This window comes from Hippocampus guttulatus, chromosome 21 (assembly GCF_054856545.1).
Source record: "Hippocampus guttulatus isolate MCC_2025c chromosome 21, RoL_Hgut_1.0, whole genome shotgun sequence".
Lineage (NCBI taxonomy): Eukaryota > Metazoa > Chordata > Actinopteri > Syngnathiformes > Syngnathidae > Hippocampus > Hippocampus guttulatus.
The window spans coordinates 7,946,920-7,964,738 of NC_141281.1; the positions used below are offsets into that span (position 1 = coordinate 7,946,920).

The 17,819-nt window shown below is 47.5% G+C and overlaps 1 protein-coding gene across 1 annotated transcript; it reads right to left on the minus strand.

Moving 5' to 3' along the window:
• Positions 1-312: 312 nt before the first annotated feature.
• tmx3b (thioredoxin related transmembrane protein 3b) lies at positions 313-17,787 on the minus strand. The gene is made up of 16 exons (XM_086102499.1): positions 17,566-17,787; positions 17,278-17,335; positions 17,039-17,078; positions 16,317-16,440; positions 16,190-16,235; positions 14,771-14,851; positions 14,211-14,310; positions 14,022-14,099; positions 13,873-13,939; positions 11,163-11,261; positions 9,498-9,555; positions 9,329-9,382; positions 8,287-8,343; positions 6,013-6,142; positions 4,754-4,822; positions 313-1,867 (listed from the first exon to the last, which is right to left on the minus strand). The coding sequence occupies exons 1-16, from the start codon at positions 17,657-17,659 to the stop codon at positions 1,553-1,555; spliced, it is 1,470 nt and encodes a 489-aa protein (XP_085958625.1). The 5' UTR covers positions 17,660-17,787; the 3' UTR covers positions 313-1,552.
• Between the last annotated feature and the right edge of the window lie 32 nt (positions 17,788-17,819).

Below are 17,819 nucleotides of genomic sequence, written 5' to 3' on the forward strand. Positions count from 1 at the left end.
GCTGCTAAAAAGCTAAAAAGTATTCTTGCTGATTACCATTCAGACAGGCTAAAAATAGTGGTCAACAGCCTTTAGCAGCTACAGTTAGCTAGCGCCACAAGCTAAACACCAAGTGACGGGTAAAAGGGACAAGTTCAAACCTGTGAAAGAATGTACATATAATCAATCACAATTGCAATTATTACAATGCCTCAAGGAAAATTAATCGCTGCTGTAATCTGCATAAAAATACATAATTGGATGGAAGGATGTCTCCGTGGAAGACTACAACAGACATATCAGGGACGTGCAGGGTATAAAACACTATGTCAGTCAACAAGAAAAAGAAATCTTTATTTCAGTCCAATGTGGAAAAAAAAAATACAAAGTCCAGAAGGCAAACCGAGGGCACACATTTTTTTTTTAAACAAACATAACCCTGACGCAGCATAAACATTTGAAACTAGTGAAAACTATGATAATGCCAAGTCCGCTTTGAGTTGCAATGGGCGGCGCAAGACGAGATATTTTTCAAATGATCTTTGTGCTTTGAACACGAAGAGGAAACGTTTCAAATGGAACCTGGGAATGCTGAGAGACGAGTACCGGTACAGTACTCCATTTTCAGTCACTAGTTAAGCAACACCGGCATTTCGAAAAAGTTCTCGCTTCAAGTGGCTTCCAAATATTCTATTTTTTTTAAGTGAATTGTTTTTCTTTATATGTGGGAAAGTAGAACACAAACAAGATACTTATGTTTCACATAAAAAGAAAAAAAAACATATTGGGAAGATGCACGCTTTACACAAAATGGACAAAAGTCTTTGGGACGATGCTATAACAATCAACTTGGGGCTGTCCCAATAATTTTGGGTCATTCCATGCAGATTTGGATTTTCATGAAACTTGCTGTACTTGTTGATAATGATAGCACAACGCTAGACCTCAAATTTTCGGTCAATTGGAGTAGGGGTCTGTTGGCTACAGCCTGACGAATTTTGAGATTGCGGGCAAAAAGGAGCTGCATCAACCAATAACGGAGTTGGCAATTGAAACACGACGCGGAATATTACAAGGACATTCGGGAACCCGTCCAAAGGTATCAGGCTGTGCAAGCGTCACGTAGTGCCCCTCAATTCACATTTTTTTTTGCGACGACCAAAATGTTGCCATTTACGGCAGCGTTTCCCGGGGCACTAATTGGTCAGCGCTTGCATTTTTGATGGTCATTTTTGTTTGAAGGCAGCATTCACCCCGTTTGTGTTCTGCTAGAGGCGAAGCGGGGAGGGGAAAAGGTGATATAACAAGGAAATGTTTTGCGCGGTCAACAACGGGGTATCGAGGTCGCACAAGACGCGGTGGGTTCAGGGTCCCGTTTTCACACTCCGGCGGAAAACAAAAAGGCCATTAAATAAAGAGCGAGAATTACGGTAGGAGAGTCTATGGTATTGTTTGAAGCGGGCGAGTGAGATGGAAAAGCAAACATCAGCGACACGAGCTGCGTCGTCAAGGTGTCTTTGAGTTCCACGTCACATCCATTCACTCATCCATCCATCCATCAGACAGCCCAGCGTTAATCCATTTTCTTCTCTTCCGGATCCTTCTCTAACGCTACCTCACCCTTGGGGCCCTCCGAGCATCGATGCTTCTCCTCTCCCCCCACTTCCTCTTCCTCCTCCTCCGCCTCCTCTTCGCCTTCTTCCTCCCCCTCCCCCTCCTCCTCATCCTCCTCCTCCTCGTCAGTCAGACCCTCCCGCTTGATTGCGTCGATGTCATCCGAGCCGTCGTCCGTCTCGGCCGTGCAGATGCCGTAGCACATGAGGCTGATCACGCCCAGCGGCAGGCCAAACAGGAAGCAGCCCAATAGTGGTGAGCTGCGGAACACTGACTGATGGGTGGGAAATGAAAGGACGGGTCGGGTTGGGTTGGTTGGGGAGGGAGGCGGAGCAAGAGAGGACACAGTTACACAGTTACTTTCTAGGTTTTGGAGGAAAGAGGGCATCACGGCAGGCTTTCGGGATGAACCGAGGGCGCGGTTCAGGCCGCTGCCTAAACGGGCTGTAGAAGCATCATGACAGAAAGTGCCAAACGCCTCTTTAGAGGCTTCGTGTGGCTGGGTGGGACTGAGCAGAACTAATTTTGGATGAGGTGAGATGGAAAGCAACCCAGGCTTAAAATAAGCTACTTTGTTGCCTAAATGGGATGCAGAAGAAGCATCAGAGTATTTATTTCTGGCCTTTTTGTTTTTGTAGCTTCTGTGGCGAGTAAGTGAGTGGGTCTTATTTAGGACTAGGCAAGACTGGAAGGAATTATCTTTTAAGTAACTCCTTAGTTGCCTAAATGGGTTGCAAAAGAAGCATCAGAGCACCTTTCTAATACATCTTCGGAGGCTTGTCTGCGGGAAATTTAACTCGTGGGTTTCATGGCGAGCCGGGAAGGAATGAAGTGAGTCTTAAATCAGCTATTCCGCTACCTAAACGGGCTGCAAAAAAAGTCAAACTGGAAGTTCAGACTAGTGGACAGTAATGCAAATGGAGCGAGGTTGCTCAGACAGGCAAAGTTAAGCCTTGTTAATTTGCCAGCGCAATAAGCTGCAAAAGACATTAGAAAAAAAAAAGGGAAGCACACATTCTGCAGCACTCCTAGCCACATGAGTTATTTTCAAGCAAGCATTGCAATTCAAAGGATTTGAGCAACAGCACAAACGAGTGGAAAGTGAAGTGAAATACTACTTCCTCCTTGAACGTTGAGAGCGCAAAATGCACTTGAGGACTAGCATTGAAGTGGAAAAACCTAAGCCAATCCAGGGGAACCAAGCGTGCACAACCCTTTGGTCCAAGGCCGCATCCTCGGCATCCCCCAAGCAGCAGCAGCAGCAGCAGTAAGCGTGAAAGCATTTATCCAATTCTTCTCGAAAAACTCCTTCCCTGCGGCTAATAAGTTAGCAGGCCTTAATGCGGAACATGCTGGATGGGCAGAAATGAAGGACGCCAGGATGGGAGCCTTCAATCACGGCATGGCTTACGAGAGAAATCCGCTCGCTCGCTCCAGCCGTCGTCGCGGAATGAGCCGCGCATCCCTGACCGCCAGATGTGACAGCCATGGCGACGCTACGCTAACGGCAGTGACGGCCGACCGCTGTGCCGCTGTGAGAGGCGGGTAGGGTTGCCACAAATTGTACTCAATTAATAGTACAGTTACTATAGAATGATATCGCTCAGTCAAAATCATCACAAAATAAGTCGTCATCACACTGCCGGAATGTGACGTCAATGCTTTGGCGGCAGAAGGTAGAAATTAACTTCCACTTGTTGCCATTCGGATGACAGAAAAATTGCTTTTGTCGGCCCAGCAATGTAAGTAACATTTGTGAGTAAAATGAAACGAGACCATCATTATTTGAATATGCTTTTTGTGACTTTTTTCTCATGTTAAAATATGTGCCTTGGCGCACTAACGCATTGACACAGCTGGGGGGACATCACAAAACCGCTCGTCCTCTCGCATACGTCGTCCTGTGGAGGAATGGTTGTGAGCTTTACGTTACGACTGCGCCAGATGTTTAAGCAGTCTTCTCACGACCGTGGCGGGATAAACATTATTAGTCCCAAAAGAAGCACAGACCCTGAGGAAAAGCCCCCACCCGCTTCCTCCATCAGTTCCACATCATCCCCCCCCCGGCCCCCTTAGCCTGTTTACTGCTTACCATGCATATTCCTGCCCCGCCAACGTCATTTGTCTCCCAGAAGGAAGTGCGCACACACACATTTGTTCTACTTGCGTCACAGCTCGCCCTCGCCCGCTCCGTAATTGAGATGCGCGGCAAGAACAACGCGGTCGATGAAAAACATCCGGGAGACGCTTGCTCAAGTGCCACAATTCAAAATTGCTCAAGTGCCTCACGAGAAAGTGACAATACAAAGCACAGGTACACGATGACACGTCATGCAGTGCAACGTTGAAGCTTAAACATACATGCAAAGACGTCAGTCTTAATAAATTGGCTAGTTTGCTGCTTTAAAAGAAGGCCGGCACACTTCTCTGTGACCAATAAATGAGAACTATATGTGAGACGACTAAAAAGCTCAAAAAAAAAAGTCAAAGCGGGAAGCACATGTTCCGTATTTTTTTAGAACCATGGGGCTTTTACCAAACACATCATAGTGGACCAATGAAAGTAAGAGAGAGAAAGAGACTGACCAAAGGGTACAAAAAGGCACGAAGCACTGTTTATAATATCGATAATAACCCTTTTAATAACTCTGAGACCCGCAGCTATTAATCCCAAGTGGCTACTGTTTGTACAAATTTATTTCCATAGCCCAGAAGTTTTGGTATCAAGTGTTGTCATTTCTATACCTGATTTGGGTGTGATGTAAAGATAAAAGTCTGCAGCTGAAACATGTTCATTGCATTTCAAATCCAACCTGGTTGGGTTCAGAGCCAAAAAGTTGTCACTCGTTTCCATGTTCCAATATTTATGGACCCGATTGTATCTTTGTCAGTGGCAGGAAATGGTTGGAGTCAACATGACATCAAACATGGATAATGGTTAATAGAGTTAAAAGAGTTTAAAGCGTGTAGGAGGAGCAAAACAAACCTCAGAAATGTCCTTTTAGACTGTATGTTGGTTTTAGATTTTTACCCACTAAGGGTGGGGGGGGGGGGGCTTGAACGTATGCACTAACTTTTTATTGACTGAGGCGAAAGCAGAAAGATAAAATCCACATTCCTTAATCTGTTTCTCATTGAAGAAAATGTAAGAGGAGCTTACCATCACGGTGGATCTGGCGTCAAACACCACGCGCTTGAACCTCTGGATGAAGCCGTCACCTCCTTGAGCCTGCGGGGAGGCGAAGACACTTGAATGGAGTGGCGGGCGCAGACCAAGATTTTGTTTATATGCTAATTTCACGCCAGTGCTCTTTTGCCGTCGGCCATTTGTCGCAATTACACGACGACAACTCCGCCAGTCGGCAATTATCGGCGTGTTTATAAAGGGCTCCGCGCGGAAGACAATTAGCGTTCGGGCTCTTGCCAGAAGCCTTTAAAATTTGGGTGTGCGCTCAATTATGGAGAAGGCGCACCTCCCCGGGCAGCGGCCACTGTGAGTGGGTGGGCCAATTAGAGTCGGAGCTACGACAATTTTGGCAAGCTGAGGTGTCAGATTTGTTTACATACAAGTTGTCATTGCGTTGCCGCGTCAAATCGTGGATGGCAAGCAAGACACCGGCAGATAGGAGAAGAGGACACTCCATAAACGACATTAAAAAAATAAATAAATAAAGTCTGCAAATGAGCCGGCACCGCCTGTCAGCCGCATCCGCTGGCGCTTCAGACGCGGTCTAACTACACAGCCCGCTCACTCGTGCGTTTCATCCGTCGGAGAAGAAAGCAGCGGGATTTATTTATTTGACTTTGAAAAAGGCGGGGCCGCTCATTTGTAAATTAGGTCCATTCACTTGGACGAATTCCTAAGGCTTCTTTCAAGTTTCGTGGCCAGCACACCCAACATTGGAGCACACTTTCTTTTTGTTTCTGCGTTGAGGAAGTGGCTGTGTGTTTTAGCGAGGCAAAAAATAGCCAGGAGCTTTCCAGGAAACGGGAGCGGGCATCTCTCTGCTGGCGTTTGGTTTTCGACGCTCTTGCACGTGCAAGCGGGCTCACGGTTAACGCGCCGCCTCTCCTGAACGGTGCGCTTGGATTACAACGCCGTGTCGTGTACTAATCTCACTGTTTGTCTTGGATCAAAAGAATGATTTGGAGATAATCTGTTCAGAGGGGATAGCGACATGAAATCTAAACACGCCAAAGGAGATTGCGACAAATACCTCATCGGTAACGCTGTTACAAATGGGAGGCAAGGCGTTTGGTTACTGCGATCACAATGGACTAGGAGATAGAAGCGTGCAAAATGGCTACTTCAAACTGAAACAGGAGATCGCCTGTCCTGGTGCTCAGGCCCTAAATAGTTAGCATGAGGTGAGCGGAATGCAGAATAGACAGTCAAGCGTGAGAAAGGTGATTTCATACCGGCACGGAACCGTTCAGAACGCCGCTGATGAACTGGACCAGCTGCTCCACCGTCTCGGTCGGATGGCCGGGCAGGAAGTACTGCTCGTTGGCTGTGTTGAGGACGATAATGGAGGGCACCGTCACCTCGCTGAAAACAAAAACAGGAAACACCGATTTGTTTTTTGTTTTTTTTCTTAATCCGTGGTACAGACCACTTGCATCAAAGCAGGAACAAATAGTGGCTTCTGCGGTAAGAAAACTGCCACAGAGAAGAGCACAATGGCATAATCGACAAAGCGTTTGTACTTTTCCCATGGGAATGCTTTCAGAGAGAGAATTCCTTGTTGTTGTCTGCCAGAGACAAGGCCAAAAGCAGATGGGCCCCGGCCTTGGAATTTACTCAATGTGTTCTGCAAACGGTTTGCATGCTCAAGTCAAACGCTTGGAGGGTTGGTGTCAGTCAGTCCAAACGGACTTTTCAATTGTTGGCCAGTCAGACCAGGGGAACAAGCTCAGAAAAACGAACGTGTTTCTCCCCCGCCATCCCGTATAGCGCACCGTCGCCAACCGGGCCGCGCGCGCTCACACTTCAGCACGCCGCTCCTATTTGCCGTGTTCCTCTAACGGGCTGACAAAAGCGCACACGCATGCGTGCGCATCCGTCACTGCGACGCGCTAGAGTCATCAAAGCCTTCGCCGCGGTGACCGGCTGAGCTCTGCAAGTCGTGCATACACGAGGCACAAATGTGCAACCCACCTAATGTGCTGCCTACTGCGAGACATGGCGGCCATTTTAAATAAATGTTGATTAGCCCTTAACCTCGCTCAGACTGGAGAACAACGAGCGGTCTTATCGAAAGAAATCTAAGCGGCAGTGTTGCAACCCCTTCAGCGACGGATCTCTCAACACGAGCACACAAATGTTTGATGTGAAACTCAAATTTATGTACGCAGACTGAAATCTGGACCCGTTTAGTTGAGTGCAAAGCTATTAATCTGGAGTGTGAATGTCAACAGGTGGATGCAGAGGATAATTGTACCATCTGCCATCGAGTGGAAAAGCACTGAATTGAACTTCAAGAGAGGGGTACAAACGTTCGGCGCATGATAATCTCTGTAAAAGCAAAAAAAATTTAATAAATAAATAACTGTTATCCGGTTCCTGTATTGCTCGTCATTACTGTTGCAGGAGCCCCTCATGCCGTGTGGTACGTGTATATTAAGATCAATTCTGATCTCATATAAATGCTAACTATGGTCCTGGCGCTAGGAGACGGTCAGCTTAATGACTTGAAAAGCGAATGGATAATTTAAACGCGATGCTTATTTTGTCCACACAGTAAGTATTTTCAACAAACGGATTGCGCTTCCAGTCAAGAATGTTTTGGGCTGCGTGTGTCAGTCAGTGGTGCAATGTGGGTATACGGCTTCCCAATGTGCATGCCACGAACTTGGAGACGCAAGAGGCTGGAACGGGAGATGGCGTGAGTCAAGGATTGGTTTATTTTCGGGTTAGTGCAGGAAATGAGTGTAAGTACAAGTAATGTCCTCGAGTGCATGCGCGCGTTTGTGTGTGTGTTAGTGTGTGTGTGCGCGCGCGCACGCGCGTCGCAGGGTGATAGCGGTGGCAGCCTGATGCCAGACCGGCTGCTGCCAGGACGCAGTAATCGCTGTGATGACAGAAAGCGGGATAAAAAGCCATCAGATTTATTTCGCCGGGCGTCCTGAGGGAGGGGATTAGTGGACATTGATGGGGCCAGGATTTCATCCCTCAAAGGAGGGCAATTAATCCTGCGCTGCTGCGTCCAAACACCCGCAAAATCGAGCGCGGGAAGCCCAATCGCGTCCCTTCGTATTCGCCCGGTAACCGCCGGCAGATTTCCAAGACCGACTGTTTAATGAAGTGCGTCGGATGTTTCCCAGGAAGCGTACGGACGCCTTACTCATGTACTTGATGATATCAAGACGCATCGTTCGCTCAAGTGGATACCCGCGTCAACTCAAGCGAATACCCGTGTCTACCGCCTAATTAAAAGTGGGTCTTTCGGTGGCTCTCGGCCGAGCATCGTGAGCACACCTCTTTGACAAGCCATTAGGTGATACGTGTCATCGTGTACGCGCGCCACTAATCCTCATACGCACCGCCTGTCGTCTGTTTTACTATCAGCATCGCACACTAGCAGATTTGCAGCGTTTTGCTGCACGCGAGCAAGGCGCACGGGAAGTGAGGGAGCGAGGATGACGACGAGGACAAATGAGGGGGTGAAGAAGATCGACTGTTTGGCTGCTCACCCCATGATGAGGCTGTTGATGTAATCGTTGCCGTCCATGTGGCCAAACTGGAAGTCTCTGTGGACACAAGGCCACATTAATTAAGTGCGGTTTAAGATTATGTACACACACACACACCCACACACACACAAAAGAGTAAACTTCCTGTCTGGGTGGAATGCAAACAAATTTCTGCTCCCTTTGCATGATGCAGCTGTGAAAAAGCCACAGACTGATTTCGGGAATAAATCGTCACAACGGCAGCTCGATGAGGAATTCTATTCGGATCTGACTGTGTCAGCAGGGTGCATTGTGGGGAGTCCAGGTAAGACGGCTGCAGCGGGCGTCCGGGGGAATGACTGATTAGGTGCGCTCGCGCTATTCATTGTAGCCCGCAGGTGCCACATCATGGCGGCGGCGCTCGTATCAATGATGAAATTATGAGAAGACGGGAGAATGTCATAAATGCAGAAAACACAACGAAAACATCACTCTGACTTATTGATCATTTTGCTGACAAGTGCCAGGCGACGCGGGAATGAAGCTAATAAAAAGTCTCAATCTGAATGTCTATTAAGGGACCCGGGGGACGTATACAGATCCAAGATGTAATTACTTTTTCTTGTTCGGGCCCAAGATGAGCAAACGGAGCGCAACCTTTCCTGGTGGAGGATTCGGGCCACTTGCTTCAACTTCTCCCCCCGGGGAAATTAATCCATAAAGCGGGATATCCATTGAAGGCATGTTTATTATCTGATTGGCTCAGTGGCTCTGTAGGTAAAGGCTTCTAAAATTGAATCTCAAAGGCTGAAGGCAGGGAGGCGGGGATGGGGGTTGGGGGTTGGGGGGCATACTTGCAATCGGGAAAATAGAGGAGCAGTGATATTTAAGGTAAGAGCCCACAAGCTATAACTCAGAAAAGGCTCTGATTTTTTTTTTTTTGTATACTTTTTACTACCATCTGGTTAGGTGTGTAAATGCAACAGATTGTGATGCTTGGATTGAAACACAATGAAAAATGGGCCCGCCATCCCTGAATACATCAACAAATTGGATGTCATACCTGCTAAAGTGCTCTCTGTATTCCCTGGCAACCGTCTGAATCAACATTTTCAATCTGTGGGGGGAAACAAATAACAACAACAAAAAAAGACTGTGAGCAAACTTGCCCTGAAAGCGTCGGCGAGTCTTATCTTGATTGGCCAGCCGTGCACAAGAAGGTGCTGGCGTACCTGCCACTCTCCTCTGTGGGGTCCTTCTCGTCGATGATTGCGATCGCCACCAGTTTGCCTAAAGGGGGCAGACAAGGGGGCGGGCTGCAATCACAGGAAGCAGGCGAGAGAACAATGGCCAGCCAGATAAGATGCTCAAATGAGCCTTCGTCTCGCTCGCTAATATTTAGCTGGACGTGGGAGAAAAGGGATTGATTGATTACAATATCCCTTTGCAAGCCTTCAACGTAAACGGGTTAAATCCTGGAGAAAACGCAGGATATGGAGCGGTTGTGACGGGAGCGCCCCTTGATGGTGCCTTGCAGAGTTGTCGGGTTTTATTGATCAATGAGCCATTTTCGCAGCCAAATAGAAGCGGTAGTTTTCAAAAAGGGCTTTGACCCAAACTGTGCTGTCGTCAGGAGTAATAAAGGACGAAAACCATTGGCGCACGATGTTTGATCTGCATTACACGCTTCAAGTTGCCCTAAAGTTCAGACTTTTTTTTTTTAATCAAACACCATCTAAAGGGCACGGTCGCGCTGCCGTCCGAGTTCGGGTGCGCGGACATTTAGACATGGACGCCACGCTTTGTGCCGGTACAAGTTATGTCGTGTGGCTGACAGGGGTGGGGGGGGGGCGCCAAGCGAAAAAATGGCATTCCGCTTGGCGACACACTCGCATTCCCGGCGCTTTCAAAGAATAGGCACACTCGTGCGATATCTAGGCGACTATTTCAAAGCCTCCATCTTTAATCAGCAACGCTCTTATTAAAACGCATTTCTGTGTGGCGGCAGAGCTTGTTAGGTGCCATGCCTGGCTGGGTGAGACAAGTGGGCTGAATCAAAGTGCCCGTCACAGGAAGGTACACATTAAGATGAAACGCCAAAATGCTGCTGAGTCTAATATTAGACGGCGCGCAGCCTCTCTTGAAACTGCTGCTCGCATTAAGCTGGAGACTTCCTGTGGGAGGGTGCGTCTGCAAAGTAGAGCAACATGCTACGGATTTGAGAAGGAGGAAATGTCCTTAAACGACTCCACCGCCAGACATATCGGAGGATGTGATGACTGGGAATAAATTGAAGTTGGGGGCTGGTGGGGGTTCATGTACAGTACAGTTGTCCCTCGCAGGATATCGCGGTTGACTTTTTGCAGATTCATGCATTGCATTTTTTGACGAGAATGGTCAAAGTTTTGGATCGTTTCAAACTATTAAGTGCAACGTGCCAAGCGGCAAAGTCCAACTGTCCGCCGTTACACAACTTCGACATGAACATCTGCGCCCCACAATCATTATTTTAGATGCGCAAAGGTAAAAAGGTCCAGTGTGGAGAATTTAGTGCCATCAAGTGGTGAACTGACAGAATGCAATGACCTCAACTGGAGACGGGTGCATTTTGAAGCAGGCGCACAAGACGGTACCTCGGAGAGACAAAACTTGGCAAGCCTACCGCCAATTACTTCAGCAGGGGTGCGAGCAAAATGTCACCCCCAACGACTCTTATTATACGTTGTAAGTTCATGGCAGTCGTTACGCAAACTGCAGTTAGTTAAGGAACCACCTTCGCTAGCTTTGTCCGAACACCAATTGAACACACCGCCCTTTTAAAAATAAGCATAAATAATCTCACGAATATTTGGTGGCTGACGGGTGTAAGCTTTGCGATAAAGGAGGAGCGACTGTACCTGTTTCTCCGAGCTCGTACAGCGTGAAGCCATCGATCTGCAGGTACCCTTGGAAGCGCTCCCTGTTGACCCAACTGGTCAGGCTGCCATCAGCGTACTCTGCAACACGGAAGCACACGCACAACCTTGTTTTAATATTGCAGTGCCAGGTCAGCTCCACCCTGAGCTAAGTTGAAGCAAGTTTTAGGGCAAAATGTAAACGTCGAGATTTTTTTTTTTTTTTTTAATGTGTTGCATTGAACCTTGTTAAGTAAATGTTGCCAACTCGGAGGAAAAATCAGGACCGTGACCACAAAAAAAAAAAAAAATAGTACCTGTACATAAAAGCATGTCAGGATGAGTTTGGTGGTTAAGAACAAGACCATCACGAACCTTTTACGTGCCCCTAACTTAAAAAATGACCCATCAAACTCTGCTTAAAAGTCTCCCCAGGACAGCTAAAGCTATTACAGCTAAAAATGAGGCGAAGAGCTGGGCACAACTCCTCATTGTCTTTACATTTCATTTCCTGTCGGTGTCCAAAACCCTGCTGTCCATGTAGTCCGTGTCATTTTTCATCAATGTAGCGTGACACGATGGCGGTTGCCCGGACACCCTCGATCAAGTTTCCGCTTAAAACGCATGAAAGGGAGCTGTGTATTTCAACAGACAGGCACTGTGGAAAACAAGGGACGTCTCGTGGAGAAAAAAAAACAACAAAAAAGGCTTTTGTGCGGGCATGTGAACGGGTCCGCGCCGCATGTTGCCACCCGCACATCTGGCGGCCACATGTGGAGCCGATCGCGCTCCCCTGGATGAAAATAGCAGAGGGAGAGTTTGAAAAGCGCTCACGGAGCACCTGAAAAAGGCGACAGGGACCTCATTATGATACCTTAATAAGTTATCACGACCTGGCGGCCACCAGTGAGAGTAATTACAAGATCGGCAATGACTTTGACGCGCTTTTTAAGCAAGGCAGGGGAGCCACCCCAAAGGGGCCTAATAGTGAACACGATTTCGAACAGCGCACGGTCATCCTTGGCGTGGATATTAATGCTGAGTTTGCGTAAGGAGGCTGCTGAGTCCACTCGAGCGCATTCTTTCCACAGATGTTCTGGTTTTATGGGCACAAGCGCTTCCTTGCCCCCGCGCTAAGCGGCGCCCCGCCCACCTCCACTGCATCCGCTTTCACTTTGAAACATATTCAAGCCACACAACCTGGGCGACGGCGTTCTCGGACGTCGCGATGCGGCCTGTTAAAGTTACCTCGGCAGGGATGAGGAATTAAAAAAATAATAATTTAAACAATAAGATAATTCAATGACAAGGGCACGCGGGCGTGGAACCCTGACCTATTCATGGATGAAGGTTCATGAGACGCAAGACCCGGCAGAGGTTACAAGGAGTCAAACTCTCACATTATGCTGAGTAAATATTTAAAGTTGTGAGCCGACTGCTGTTCAGCTTTTCACAAAGAATACAAATGTTTGTATCATGTGAATACGACAATACGACACAAGATGTCCTACGCAGCTCCACTCGTCTCAACACGGCATTCTGAATAACATTGTGTTCGTGGAATTTGAGTTCAGCAGCAAAATTCACCTCTTTTTAGCCACCTCAGGAAGCGGCCATCTTGCCACTTGCTGTCGACTGAAAACAACCTCACAGCTGCTCAGGACTCGGGTAACGACCAATCCTGGATCAGCTGTTTTCTGAAGATGAGCCATGATGGGTCATTTGCTGAGCCCTGACCAGCTGTGATGTCATTGGCAAAATGGCCGCCTCCGAAAATACCAAAAGAGAGTAAAATCCATTCGTGCACACATTCGATGCCGCTTTGCACTCGACTTGAGTTGGGCACGAAAATAGGGCCTTATTGTTAAATAATAAATATAAGACTTAAAAGTTAATTTTAGCACATACTTACACGTACAATAATTAATTTTACATACAGCATGTTATCTATACTTTGCGTCACTTTCACTGCCATCCTCGTCATCTTGGCTGACTACGATCCAGCGTGCTATCATCTTCAGTGGGGCGGCAGCGTCTTGTCATCGCTGTCACGGCGCGTTCGGCGGCCCGTCGCTTCAGTGCCCGCTGTAAATGTATGCAAACTAATTCCGCCTCACAGCTGGCTCCGTTTTGTACGCTCCCAAGGGAGGAGCGGCGCAGTCAAATCGGAGGGAGATTAGCGGAGAGACTCTAAGCCGAGCGATAACTAAGACGGTCCGACACCGAAGCGGCCTCCTCCGCGTCGCATCCAGATTGACCTTGTCGCTCATCACACCCTTCAGACACGCCGCCGTCCGGCCGCTGATCAAAACCTCCCGAGCAACAGCTTCTGTAGCGTGAAGGATTGTGGGAAATTAAATATGCATGAGCTTCGGTGCCATACTCTTATTTTAACAGGAGACTTGAAGGAGCGGGGGGGGGGGGGGGGGGGGTTGCAGTGCTTTGCGACCGTGCACTAAAGCTATGAAACCAAAACAAGGAGGCGCCGCCCATCTCACGTGTCATTTACGGCTCGGCAGCGCTTAAGCTACAAGCTCTGCGGTCTCCCACACCGGCCTGCTACGCCTGGGGAGACAACCACTGTGACATGGCTCGGGGCCTCGCCGTACGGTGGCGCAAAGATGAAAGAGGAGCGCGGTTCAAAGAGAGAAGGCAGGCCGGGCGAGCCCTTGAAAGAAGAGCCGACGACACCGTTTCGAGGCGCAGCACTCACCGTCGTAAGTGAAGTAGGCGCCATCTTTGAACACGATAACCGCAGGCAGCTCCGGCAAGGTGACAGACTGAAAAGTTTAACATGCAGAGATTATGAAACAGGACAGCAAACCCGAGGTGACAAATATAACCACGCTCAGCACATTTCACCTCTGGCAGGACGTCTTCTGAGCCCGAGAAGAAGTAGGTATACACGATGAGCTCCGTGGCGACGTCGTTATATTTCTCCTGCCAAGACAATACAAATATATGTGTATATACACATTTATATAAAGCATATATTAAAAATTTTTTAGCAGGCCTGTAAATAACACAAACATTTAGGTGACACGCACTCACTTTGAGGGGAGACTCGCCGCCAACGTACATGAACAGGACGTCGTGCCGCTTCATTATATGCTCGAACATCTGCTTGCTGGGAAGGCCTCGAACGGCCGGCCTACAGAGAGCAGATCGAGGTCGTCAAGATTGAAACCAAGCGACAAAGTACACCAGCAAAGGAGATCCAACACAAGGGCTGGAGAAAAAAAAACGTTGCCGCAATTGGGATCAGTGCTCCTCCCAATTCTGTGCTTACAGATCAAAATATTTTAATCAAAGCACATTCAAAAAGTCAAAAAACGGCTCTACCGGAGGACACCAAAAGTACCTCCTTGCTGTGTTCTGTATGTGAATTTGGATTGTGAGATTGTGGTGCCACCCAGTGGTGATGCGCGCCAACTTGCAGGCAATCTCAAATTGGGAGGTGAGAAACAGATTTCGGCTCAAAGGAGTCGAAATTGAGGGAAGGGGAGCAAATACGGTGGAGGTCGTTAGCGAGTGCACAGCAGCGTTCCCGTGGAGACGGAGTAGGTAGTGTTCATTTCATTTGGCGCTTCCGGCAGAGCATCAGCACTCACCCCGCCACCCGATTGGCAAATTCCACAATGTCGTCTTTTGTCCTTGGACCTTTGTAATTGTAGGCCAGGTCAGCCTTCAATCTGCAGGGGGGGGGAGACGGACACATGATTCATGTTTAGTCAAGAAAGTACCAATATGTGGATCGAGATGGGGGACACGAGAGGGGGAAAAAAACATTTTTTGTCAACCTGATTTGACCCATCAAGACAGTGATCAAGTTTGCAGTTTGGTTTAGCAAAAAATAAATAAATAACATTTGTAAGACTGACACTTCAACTTCTTTCATGTGTTTTCAACTGGATTTTCTGAGGAGGGGGTTCTATCACCAATGGACAAACAGCTCTGATCTTTTTCTACCAGTATCAGCCCAACACAGATACCTGGTGTTGGTCGTCACCCATTCCTAAATCATTTGATTTTTATTGGGATTTTTTTTTTTTTAAACGATACCTTTTTTTTTTTTTTTAACTTGTATTGAACTGGAGCACTGGAATACGGGCTAAAAAGAGCACAGTCGTGTGGAGTGTGGCTACGGTTACATCAGCCCACAGGGCTTCATGCTCTCAGAGGAGGGTGGGGAAAAGGTTCAATTGGGCGGTTGGCGAGGGAGGGGGGGGGGGCTTCTGCTGTCCTCTGACGGAAGTTTCATCACTCGCCTGCGCCGCGTGAAATGCATTTCCCCAAAGGAGCCGGATGAAATGCCTACCGCGCTAACTACATCTGAGAAACACTTTTTACACATGAACATATCATGGCAAAAATGCTTATTTCCCGCGAACAACGTCGCTTACGATTAAAAGCATCTGGAGGTGTCGCGGTAATGGAATTGAAGTAACATGTTGTGAGCAAGGATTGTCTTGATTACGCCTCAGGCAAGCAGCAGCAGCTGCAGCACGCCGCGTTCCTTCCTGAAGGACACATCTCCACAGGCCTAACCTCCAGGGGAAAAGACTCGAGAGGAACCCAGAACAAACCTCGCCGAAAGGCACTCCAGATGCAGGGAAATTGCATGCAAATTACTGCAGCCGGTGCTGCTTTCGATCTCAGTCATAAATTACCAAGCCAATTTTGGACATCATTAACCCATTCAAAGCCGTGGATTGTGAAATTCAGATTTCAGAAGTACTACAATGAGTAAGAGATGCCTGTAGGTGGCAGCGTTGCATCGCTTTGGATTTGAAATCAGACAACCTGAGTTTAACGGAGTTGACGAGAGAAAAGTCAATACATACTGTACATCATACATGACTCCGAATAAAAAGTCTTCTTGTCTCAAACTCTTCATGATAAAGGGGTTTCCTTCAGTTTGCGACTCGATCGACAAAGGGGATCAAGACCAGTCTAATGCCACTTAGCCCTCTTTTTCCATGACTCAAAATCAAAAGCATTTTTGACCCGACTGTGGCACAGACACTTACAGTTTTATCGTGGGGTAACCTCGCACGCCAAACTCTGACGCCATACCTACCAATGAAAAGACAGAACCTCCTTGAATCGTTTAAGTATTGACTTTGTTAGAAAAAGAATTACAAGACAGCAACTCACCCGAGTAAGCGGTGGCGTCCATCTTGCCGACACGGACCGGCGACCCGGAGAGCTTCAGCTCGGCTCCCACGTCGTGCCACACTGGCTCCAGTTTTTTACAGTAGCCGCACCAAGGCGCGTAGAACTGAAGGCGAGATATTGACAACAATTGCACCACGTTCTGTACAGCCATGAGCGAATCAGACCCTGCGATGATCTTGACTCTGAAGGGCCATTTCAAGTGGCAGCAGTGCTGTAAAAGAACAGCTTTACATTTTCCAAGTAAACACCTCCCTGTTTGATCAGGATCATCATCAATAGAATACACATGATCCAAATGATCTATTTGATCAAGTTTTGCCATGGAGCTGTGAGAACATATTTGCGGCAGTATTCTGCTTCACTGGGGTTCGTGTACAACAAACATAACAATAAATGGCTCTTTTGGGACCTCTCATACTGTACTTTTAAGCAAAGGAAGACTTATTCGTATCATTTCCGCTTCACCGATGCGGCACGAGAATTCTGAAAGAGACTCCGACTGTAACATAAGCCCCCCTGGCTTTGCCTGCATGCATGGCTTGTCATTGACGAGAACACAAGCACAATGCAACCCTCCATTCAGCCCCGCCACCCACTTCCACCACGCACATTGGTACTTCCGTCAGGGATGAGCCTGGTGGCATCCGGCCGGGAATGAATTGAGTTTGTATGTGTGTGTGTTTGAGTGAGTTAAAACTTACATCAACCAGCCAGATGTCATTCACTCTGGTCTCTTTAAACCTGCCAAACAGAAAAGTGGACACCTTGCCATCAACAAAAAATTGGACAGAATGAAACCAATGCATTTAGTTTAATTTTTTAAGTTTGAGCTTGTTTAAATTCAATGTACCATATATAAAAATACAAATCCAGGATAAGTTTGTGATTACATTGATTCATGTTTAACACACAGCAAACAAGTCTTGAATGATTTACGTACGTGTCGTCGAGATCCTCCACAAAGGCAAGCACCTCCGAACCCAAAAAGGCAGCAAAAACTGCAGTGAGGAACAAGATAAATCCAAGTCATGCAACGTTTTTGTGTGAATGTTACAAAATTAAACGGCAGCTCCTCCATCCTGGCGGCAAGCATCCCCACCAGGCTAAGGAAGCTAGCATCACCATTGGCATCATTCGGTGCCACAATTTCACCAATAGCTGTTTTTAGAGGTCGTGCTCTCACAGACGAAGGGCAAAGGCAAAGAATAAATTGAAAGAGCGAACGTACCTCCATAAAACAAAGAAACTTTCACTCCTGCCATCGCTTCGATTGAAAACGGAAAGCCGGAAATACACCCGCGAAATGGGACCATTCTACGCATGCGCGTCCAACGTCAGTCCAGCCTGAACGAGGAAAGCGTTTCTCGCATGCGCGTGACGACGTACGATACAACTTTTTTTTCTCGTTCATATTTTTATTGTGACGTCGCATGTATCAAATTATAGTCATTTTTGTGAAATTAATTTTTTTGCACGGAAAAG